Below are 10,360 nucleotides of genomic sequence, written 5' to 3'. Positions count from 1 at the left end.
CATAAAGGTGCAATCATGGAAATAGCAAATAGTACAATACATACTGTAGTAAAATAGTAAGTGGAAGTTAATTCATTTTTTTCTAAACCATTGCTTTATTTCTTTATTGATAAACAATGTATAAAATTGAGTAAACTGTTAACACGATTTTATGTACGGTACCGGTCGGTATAGACAAAGACACTAGAATTGCACATTATTCCACTTGTTAATAACTTATCTGGAAATACAATGTTATTTTAAATCTTGGGAATGATTCATAAAGTTGAGACAAAATTTCTGTAAACAAAACAAACTAGGGGTCCATAGATGCCATGCCCACTTCGGATAGTTAGAAATGAAAAAAAATCTGGCAATTCCATTTCCAATGCCCCTGTGGTGAACATATACTGAAACCAAAGGCCTTGAAACTTGCCATTTTCATAAAAGAGAAGCTATGGAACTCTTGGAACAAAATAGGCGCCAGAAGAACTGGACCTCTTTTAGAACAAATAAGATACAAACGACCAAACCTCAAGACAATTTGTTTGAAGCTTCTTAAGAATTACATACAAAAATCAGGCCAAACTAGAGATCAAACTATTTATCAAAGCGTGCTGAAAATTTCCAAAAGACACTTAATTATATCCATAGATGGAATGACAAAGGACGAAAAGTGAATGCAATAGCCCACTAGCAATAGCATCAAAGTCAACAGCGAATTTTCTGAGACAGAAATAATTTTGATTATACTACTTAAAACTGCAAAAATCATTGAATCAAGAGATTCAAACATACTGTAAAGTAAAAGCACACACATTTAACTACCTACAGTAGGGCCTAGTATTAATTAGTATATAGCAAACTTGATATTCCTTCCCTAAATTATCTTTAATACATGTATAAGGGAGGATAATACTAATCAATACCAGGAGCCTATACAGACTTATTGCACACAACTTAAGGTTGGAGATCACCCTAATATAACCTCACGACTGTAAGCAGTTCAAAAGGTTCACAGAAAAAGTTGGTGAATTTCTTAACATGATTTCATAGAGGCAATCCAATGAATCACAAAATAATGAAGTACCTTAACATCATTATTACATTTACAAACGTGCAAGAGAATTCTTTATGTTTCAATATTATGCATACATACAGCGTAAATGCTCGCTGTTCATGAAAAAAATTTGATTGCATTAACACAATTTCTAGCTAACATAAATGCATCATGAATTATTGTAGATTTGATTATTTCATGAACAAAATGCACCAAGATAAAGACCTACATTCACAAACAATAAATGCAAAACAAGTGACATATAGTGTCAGGTCGGTCAAAAATTTAAGTGACAATAAATCATATTACTGTATATTGTTACTTGTCTCATAACTGGACCCTATTATGAATATTATTTTACTGGGAATTTATAGCCATCAAGTTGTTAAAAACATTAACACCATTTCTATCAAGTGATAGAAAATGTTATGCATAAAATCAACAACGTTCCTAACAATGTGAAATATGGATGTACACGGTTCCCATGCTGGAAATAGCACTTGACATCGAACTCTCGTAGCAGTGGACATTTACCCTGTGCCCGCAGACTCTGCTGCGAAGACTCCCGTTGAGCGCATGTTCCATTTATGATACGATAAGCTCCAGAGTTGACAATGCTTAAAACAAACCAAAAATTTATAAAACATTAAGCAAACTAAATTCTTTCAAAATAAACCTCCATCATATTAAATGGTTTTAATTTTTCTATCAGCATACCTTTTTGCAATTTTACAATTGAAATTGTAGAAATTTTTCTCCTTAATTCTTTTCCAGTTTTCAATCGTCAAAAGAAACAAATTCGTCTTTGGGAGTGAAGTAACATAGTAGAAACCCGACATACATGGACCAGACACATTTCCGGTGATCATGCCACTAAGGCCTATAAAAAAGGATGTGACATTTGTACATATTCAACTGGTACGATAAGCAAGTCAATTTTGAAATACACCGCGGACTAACCTAACGCAGAGTAATTTGCTTCATATCCAACCACATCTTGAATACAACCATATTCATTTGAAAACTTCGGAATGGGACCTTTGTCCTTGTAATAGTCATCTAATGCTTCAGGATTGGTTGGAATGCCAATCAAAGTAACCTGGAAAATATTCAAATAACCATAACAACTGAAAAGCATTATTTGTAGATACAAAAAACTCAAAAAATTTCAAAGAACATACCTTTGGTCTTGAAGGGGAGATGCTACAAGACCCTTGAAAATCAATACTCTCTGTTCGATGGAAGAACTTATGTACATAAACCAACTCTTTCATAACTTCACCTTCCTTTTTGCCGAGAGTAACACCTTTGTATTTACTCGTGTCTAAAGCGTCAGCGAGTTTGAAGTCTGCATCAACGATTATATTCGCTCGATTGTCAAATAAATAACATCTAAATTGAAAGAAAAGTGCATAGGAATGATTAAGATATCTACAGTTCTCTACAGGCTTTTTGAAAGATAGAAGCTCTTAATACCTTGTCTGACAGCCTTGTGATCCATCTGGACAGTTATACATCATACCGCAATTTCTTTCTCCTGTACTGGACTCCATGATTTTCATCGCTCGATCGTGGAAATCATTGTAAGCAATGTCGAGACTTGTAACAGCTTCTACACGTTCAGTAGCGCATCGAGGACTATCGCTGAGTCCAGGAGCTTTACTTATATAACAGTAACCTATGTCAGAAAAAATGATCTCAGAAATATGTTATTTGATATGAAGTTCTCATTCTCTTTGTAAGAACATTTTCTTGAATAGAACTAACTAGGGGTCCAGGGACACCATTCCCATTTGGGAAGTGGTCCAATATTCAATGGATATACCAATAACTCTGAAACACGCAACAATCACATGATATTAAATGCCATAAGCTAGAACGTTGCAATTCAATGTGGTAAAAAGAATTTGCATAGATCCCAAGATAAATGGAATAGTACCTAGTTTCACACTGATGAAACTAAGATGGCCATTGTGTTTCTGATACACCCAATTGTTCTTGGCCCTCGAGAGATACATAACCAAACCTCAATATAATTGATCAAACTGTGTGTCCTCCAAGGGGGCTAAAAAGCGCAGCATGACTACATCTAAATGAAAAGTGACTAACCTATTATGCAATCTTCATCTTTGTCACAGATACATCCACCTGGTAAACGTCCATCTTTGGATTTATTTTGGCATTCTGCATTAGTTCGTGACATCATACCTTCAAAAACTGCTTGAGAAATTGTGATAATTTTGCCGACACCGGCAGAGTCCATATATGGTGTTGATACAGACGTTTTATCTGGAGCTGCTACAGTTCTTAGATACCAGGGTCTCCTGTTATGAGGGATATAGGAAGTCAAAATAAGTTAATGTTCATAAACTTCATTAATTTTGTTATTGTACATATATTTGACTCAAGCCCGCATACTTAGTCGGGTCATAAGTTCTGCGAGAACGATGCCCAGGGTACGTTCGAAAGACACCACTTCTCATACCAACATATGTCCATTTCACTTGGTCTATCGATTCAAAGTTACGTTTCCTCCAGATTTCTTCAATCGGTTGCGAAATGAGTACATCAGCTCTACAACAACAAACCCATAACTTAATATCTCATCACCTATTGAATATCCTAGTTTTCGTGTGAAACCAAAAGACTCAAATCAATCAATCTTACATACTACACACCTGATTCCTTTTTCATACTTTCCACCTGCAGCGCAACCAATATCTGGATCATAGCTATTTATGTAACGATGTGCATCGATTGTTTTTTGAACCAAGTCATCATCGTAAAAATACTTGTTCGCATCGCAATGGCATTTAGGAGCAAGAAAAATACTGGAATACTTTTCTGTAACACGAAGTCCTGGATACTTTTCAGTGTCTTCCAGCACCTTCATATCCTCAAATGTTCCGGGAAGTTCCTTTCGCGATTTGGTTCGATTGTATTCAATCAGTAAGTTGAAGTAACTAGTCCAATATTTCGACAGATCTTGCGGCTGTTGTGATCGTCTGAAAACCTGAAAGAATCAATGATTAAATACTTCAGCATTGAAAATGAGCCGAAGTTCAATCTAAAAAGTTTTCATATCTTACAGTATCTGTTTCAGCTAGAGTAAACGCAAATGAATATTCTGAATCATTCAGGGCTGAGTAGTAGTAAGTCACCGGTTCTTGTATGAATTTGACACCGGCTCGATAGTCTCCCTGAAAATATGACAATGATATGAGTTATCATAGCAAACTACTTGGCTCCCAAACTACTGTGTAGCAAATACTGCGGTAGTAGACCACTTGGATTGGATCACCTCCGCTTATTGTAGCTTTCATTATCAGACATACCTTCTGTATTCCTCTTCTGGCATTCTTTATGAATAATTTCCCAGTCTGTCCCCTTCTCATATTTTCTTCAACTGTATTGAAATGTTCAGGTTGGCCTTCTTTGTCTTGTTCCAGTTGTCGTATTGGAATAAATATGGGATCGTCTACCAGCTGTAAAAAGACATTTTGCAATTATAGTCAATTGTGCAGATATCAACGGTGAATCCTCTCCAGTCCAGACCATGCGGAAATTCATTATTCTGAGAAAAAAGAATAGGAGGGTGACAAATTTCTCCAAATCCAACCGCAGTGTTCAGTTGGATACATCGAAACAGAAACAAGGAAACATAAATTGCATGTTCTGAACAAAGCAGAGCAGGAAAAATCAAAATGCAACAAGCAAATCTCTACACCCCACTAAAATATTATTGGATAATAAAGTGTTAAAATTTAAGGACTATATCTTTTTTACAGAAGAATGAATAAATAAATTGCATGGTTTTTATTCAAATAAAATAACTTAGCATGTAAAACTCAAAATTGTAGGGTATTTAGCAAATGTTACGATAAAATTATATAAATTAAACGAAATTATAGTTTTTAATAGATTAAATTATACATAGTTTTTAATAATGATGATATAAAAGACAACTAGTGAGTCTTAGAAATGAATTATGTGCATTCACTACAGAAAGATTAGGAGGAATCTGATATATTTTAGTGAATTATGATGGTGATAGTCAACGTCTTCTAAACCTGATTTACGTGTACTTCTTTTGATAAAGAATCTTATGAGTTTTTGTTAAAATTTGAAAATTTTCATGGTTTTCAGTTTATGGTTTTGGCAATACTTTCACCAGGTCATCTGTTGAAAATTTGATAATGTGAGACAACTACGTACACTCACTATGTATGGTTGGTGTTTAGGTTATTATATTGCTGCATGGTGCCGTAAAACCTCTCATCTAGAGACACGTGTCCCAAACTGGTGGCCTATGTATATTATAAATTGTAGAAGAAATAATATCAAAACTTGACCTTTTTTGAGCTCATCTTGTAGATAGGTTCCTAATTTTGAATAAATCATACACAGAATTAGCATAAAATACAGAAACTCGGTACATTTCAAAAATGTAAATGCATCGGATTCATATATGACATGATTCTAATCATGTGAACCGAGAGCCAAGAGAATACACGTCTGCAACAAGCTAGCAAAATAATCCTCTAACCACCGACTACTGGTAAACAGTCATTCATCGAAGACTTTTTAAGTACAGTGTCTTCAAATCTTTGTGAATTAACAACTTCTATACTGTTATTTAAATTTTAAGAGCTTTTTCAAAGCTTTGAAATTCAGAACAATTTGCCTTCAAGATTATAATTATCTTTATTGTGTTACAATTTATAGGATTTTAAAGATCAGTAGATTTACTGAATAGCAATCAATCAATTAAATTGTCAGAAACATATCATATTTACAGCTGTACTTAAAATTGTTACATTAATGGGATCAAGGAGATAGTTGGAAATAAGTTACTCTTCCATTTGAACAGTTATGGGGTAGAGACTCTACTAGGAACTACTACTATACACCATAGAGTGCTTGATGACTAATGTAAAATTGAAAAGAAAGACGAGTGCCCCTACCCCCTCCGAGTGTGTTGAGGAACTAGGGCGGTTAGAAGAATACATGTATGTAAAACTAACGAGGCATTCTCTGGTCTCACAAGCTTGATCAAAGTCCTGTCGATATGAGGAGAAAATATATAATGCACAAATAGTAATAACACAAAAATTTGATATAAAACAAAAGTTTGGAGAGAAATCATATGTCACAAAGAATGAACAATAAGCAATTTTTTAAATGCAAATAAACATATGTACAGTATATATATTCACATGAAAAAAATGTAATTAAGTAATTTATATGTAATTAAATAATCAAGGGTACCGGTACATAATTTCACTACAGGTACTTGAATGAAAATGAATATAATACAGAAATTTTACTACAGTAAAATAGATTTTCTGCAACATATTCCGCATGTTTCTAAATCTGCATCAATTCCCACTACGATTGAACAATTCATTTTATTTAAGTTGAAGAAAGCCTACGTTTAAATGGAGATACTCACAGTCGTGCTTTGTTTCAGAAGAGGATGGAATATGACTTGTCCTTGGTTATTCATCAGAAACGATGTAACTGAACCCCACTGATGTTTCGTCAAGAAGTTTTCGATCTCATCTAGAGTAGCATCGATACCAGCTACACCAATCGTCCTAAACAAATAACTTTGCTCTTGAAATAGATCGCAAATTTTTCCTATCCTTGAAAATATTTTTGTCAATATCATACATCCATTATTCATACCACTTTAGATAAATCAAAGTAATTTCTGCTTGAAACTTACGTTCCATCTTTGCTGATTGCCGGCACTGCATGCGTGACCATCAGACCCAGACCCCAAGCATCTAAATATGGTGATGTCCACAAACCATGGAAGTTCTTGGAACTTTGCGACAAATATCCGAAATAGTTGTGCATCTGTGTAATGAGGTTCTCACCATTTTCTAGTTTACGTAAACTTCCACGATTGGCACAGGCTAACCGACCTGGGAATACTTCACCATCGTCTTTTGTCAGATAACTAAAGATTCTCGCCTAAAGATATCATAAATTAGGAATAAAAAGTACATGTGTAACGCAAAGATGTGCTTTTCACGTAAAAGGTCCTGGGACTTACTTGAGGTATTGTTCTGAAATTAAGTCGTTCGACGACATCCCACACTTTTGTCCAGTTGTATTTACAAATTGGTCCTGGAACATATCCACTCCTTGTGTAATATCCTAGATTCAAACGATACGAAAATATTGCAAAATATAAATGTAAATATTGAATCCTAATAAGCTTATTTAATCAAAAGGTGTTTTGATATGAAGCACAGGTTTTCAGTACCTGGTCCACAACGAACATTTTCCCCATCTGTATCTTTACCATCAGTAACAAACACAATCAATGAATGGCAACCAGTGCGACCTTGGCTTTGCAGCAAATCGAAAGCCATATCGAATCCTTTCCTACGATGTAAAAAATATCAATTATCTTTCACAAATATTCTCAATTTGAGTTACTTGCGTACACTGTACATTCAAGTTTATTTCTGCTTACTCCATTTCACTAGTTCCACCCGGTTTTAAACTGTAGATCTTTTCAATCAGATCTTTTCGATGAGCAACAGTGGCTGGTACCATTTTATCTCGCTGACAGCTTAACACTTCAGTATCAAAATAGTGCCACCTGAAACCAAAACAGTTTAGATGCAGATCTAATTTTCTAATTTCAATTGGCGGACTTGCTTGATTTATACATCAACACACTTCATTCAGTGGCATGAATCTTAATGACTTACTTTCCCACTTCATCCCAATGACTGGCACGTGCACACACAACATTCAGGTAATCTTGTTTTGTCAATGTATTGATGACTGTCTTTGCAACTGCTTTTGCAATGGTGAACTTTTCACCATTCATTGAAATACTGAAATTTCATAAAGTGTGGTTTGATGCTTCAATAATTTACTGTTTACTAATCTTGAATTAAATATTTTGTTGCAGGCATCACATCTAAAATAGGGATTCGTTTACTCACCTACAGTCTAAAACTATAACTACATCTTTGGGTCCGCTAGTAGCTGCAATGTACCAGGGTCTAGTACGTGGATCATAATCATTGTAGAAACCGGCAAAATTTGTTTCCCATTCTCGGCCGGGATACATTCGTAAAACTCCTGTGATTGATCCAAAATATTGCCACCTGAAAAACAATATAAGATTAATACTTCGTAAGAAATTTTAAGATGTTTACATGCATTTCGAATATCGATGGTATTGTGATTGATTCCATTGTTCAGTAGATACAGCTATGCGAATATTTATATTACACAACAATAATCAATACAACAATCTATTAGCAGCACAGAAGACTATTAATCATTATCTCATACAGATAGGTCTAACTCACTACTAGTTGTGCATTGCTATACAAAGCATTACCATGAATTGAACATTGACAGCTCTTGATATTTCTAGATTTACTGACCTGAGCAACCGATCTTCAGCGGCATTCTGTTTAAATATCTCCTCTAATTCTTTTGTAAACATCACTGTATCGATTACACCTCGATCAGTTCTCGGCACTTCATCCGAAATCTTTACAGTAGAATGATTCAAGCTAACCTTCTGTTTGAAGTAGCTGAAAAAAAGCATATCAAATGCATTAAGTCAATTTCTATCCAAGCCTATAGCAAAATCTCACACATATTTTGACCAAAGTGAGAGAAAATCTTATCAATATAATTCAAAAAATCACTCCACACCATCACTTTTCTTCTTTCACATTTCTGATTTTGGTGGAAAACGTAAGCTGGAAAAATCATTTTTTACTCACGGACTGAATATCATATCATCGGGAAGCCTGGATGGTACATCGGAATCTTTATACGTATCCTTGGACAATGCTGCAACAGATTTCAGTCCAGCTATCTTCGATGAGCCGTTATTGGCTTGGAACTCTTCATACAATTCCACAATCTTGTCAGCAATTCTCTGAAACAGAAACATGAAACTTAATCAACTACAACCTTCTGTTTTGCAAATCCAATATAGAGTAGACATCTACCTAAATCTGTAAACGTACATGACATTAAAGTTTCCTATGACAAAATTCTGAATACAATTTTCAATACACAAGTTGATTAGTAAGTGATCCCACACATGGCTTTACCTGAGCTGCCTTTTTCTTTTGACTGAAGTAATCTCCAAGCTTATCGCGTACTTTCCTTACAACTGCCATACCATCTTTCCTTTCAAATGTATAACTTGCCTTATCGAAATAGCTCTGAGTATATTCTCTCTTAATTCCATCACTGGCTAACTATAGGTAGAAAGGAGGAGCAAGAGTAAATCTGAGGTAGCCATTTGGTTAATTGACAAATAAACAAGGTAGCTACCTGCAATATGTAATTCTGAATAAGCACAGCCCAGTTTTGCACATCTCCAGATAGATTTCCATCTTCTTCATCATTACTGTTCAAGAATGTTTGGTATGTTCCTTTGGTCGGGAAATTCAAAGTTATCAGGAAAACCAGAATAATGTTCAATACTGCGAAGCCATCCATTATGCCAACTGTCTTCGTCTAGACAGGTTATACCTCTATTTGTTGTAAACATACATAACAACTACATTCTCCTTCTCCCTGGATAAAAAAGAAAAATGAATTTCTTTAATTGCAAAGCACGAAGGCCAAGAGCCAACAACAGAGGGTTGCGTATCAATTTACTTCAGTAAGAAAAAATTCCAAAAATCATTATTAAAAAATCTCATCAACTATTAGTTCTGAGACAGCTTCACACTAACATTCAAAATATAATTTATTTGAGACACTAATTTATACGGATAATTAACAAAAAATTAAAAACTAATGCGCCATCTACTGGTGGAACAGAGAGCACTTGCCTGCTGTTGTACTTTCGCCAGACCATTATTGCAGTTATTTCAATGAAACATAAAGCAAAAGAGGGCTGTGTTTGGTAATAATTATTCTAGACGTAGCACCGACCCATGTTTACTAAACAATAAATACCTAATTGGTGCACAAAATCATATTTATGACGCTCAAATCGAACAGAACCCGACAATTATTGATTGGGGGCAATTCCTATCTGCTATGTGTTACACATGCCTTCTCTAGTTTATCAGCGGTTGACATTTGAAACAGATTTTCATTAAATCAAATATCAAATGCAACATGCATAAACCATAATATAAAATTTGATTATATTCTTAACTTATTGAGCCAATCATTTTTTATTCCGATCGACAACAATATTCAACCGATGTTATGTGGATAGTACAACAGAATATGTCCAATTATTGACGTTTCTGCTCGGTTGCTTTATGCCACGCCATTGTTGATTGGTGCAAATTCAAACTGTGGCCAGTG

At 34.8% G+C, this 10,360-nt stretch overlaps 1 protein-coding gene across 2 annotated transcripts; it reads right to left on the bottom strand.

Moving 5' to 3' along the window:
* Positions 1-147: 147 nt before the first annotated feature.
* Positions 148-10,068, bottom strand: LOC141899299 (voltage-dependent calcium channel subunit alpha-2/delta-2-like). Of its 2 annotated transcripts, XM_074785519.1 has the most exons (22): positions 10,001-10,068; positions 9,368-9,570; positions 9,142-9,291; positions 8,806-8,963; positions 8,458-8,610; positions 8,008-8,172; positions 7,768-7,896; positions 7,527-7,655; positions 7,314-7,435; positions 7,101-7,204; positions 6,768-7,018; positions 6,492-6,636; positions 4,375-4,524; positions 4,129-4,239; positions 3,718-4,052; positions 3,458-3,613; positions 3,149-3,363; positions 2,516-2,717; positions 2,221-2,431; positions 2,000-2,138; positions 1,757-1,919; positions 148-1,656 (listed from the first exon to the last, which is right to left on the bottom strand). In XM_074785519.1, the coding sequence occupies exons 2-22, from the start codon at positions 9,533-9,535 to the stop codon at positions 1,449-1,451; spliced, it is 3,564 nt and encodes a 1,187-aa protein (XP_074641620.1). In that variant the 5' UTR covers positions 9,536-9,570; positions 10,001-10,068; the 3' UTR covers positions 148-1,448. The 2 variants fall into 2 exon arrangements, with proteins under 2 accessions (XP_074641620.1, XP_074641618.1); XM_074785517.1 differs by lacking the exon at positions 10,001-10,068 and having other exon boundaries at positions 9,368-9,601.
* Between the last annotated feature and the right edge of the window lie 292 nt (positions 10,069-10,360).

This window comes from Tubulanus polymorphus, chromosome 2 (genome assembly GCF_964204645.1).
Source record: "Tubulanus polymorphus chromosome 2, tnTubPoly1.2, whole genome shotgun sequence".
Taxonomy (NCBI): domain Eukaryota; kingdom Metazoa; phylum Nemertea; class Palaeonemertea; order Tubulaniformes; family Tubulanidae; genus Tubulanus; species Tubulanus polymorphus.
The sequence above is the reverse complement of the archived record's forward strand: the minus strand, read 5'-3'. Positions and strand labels throughout refer to the sequence as shown.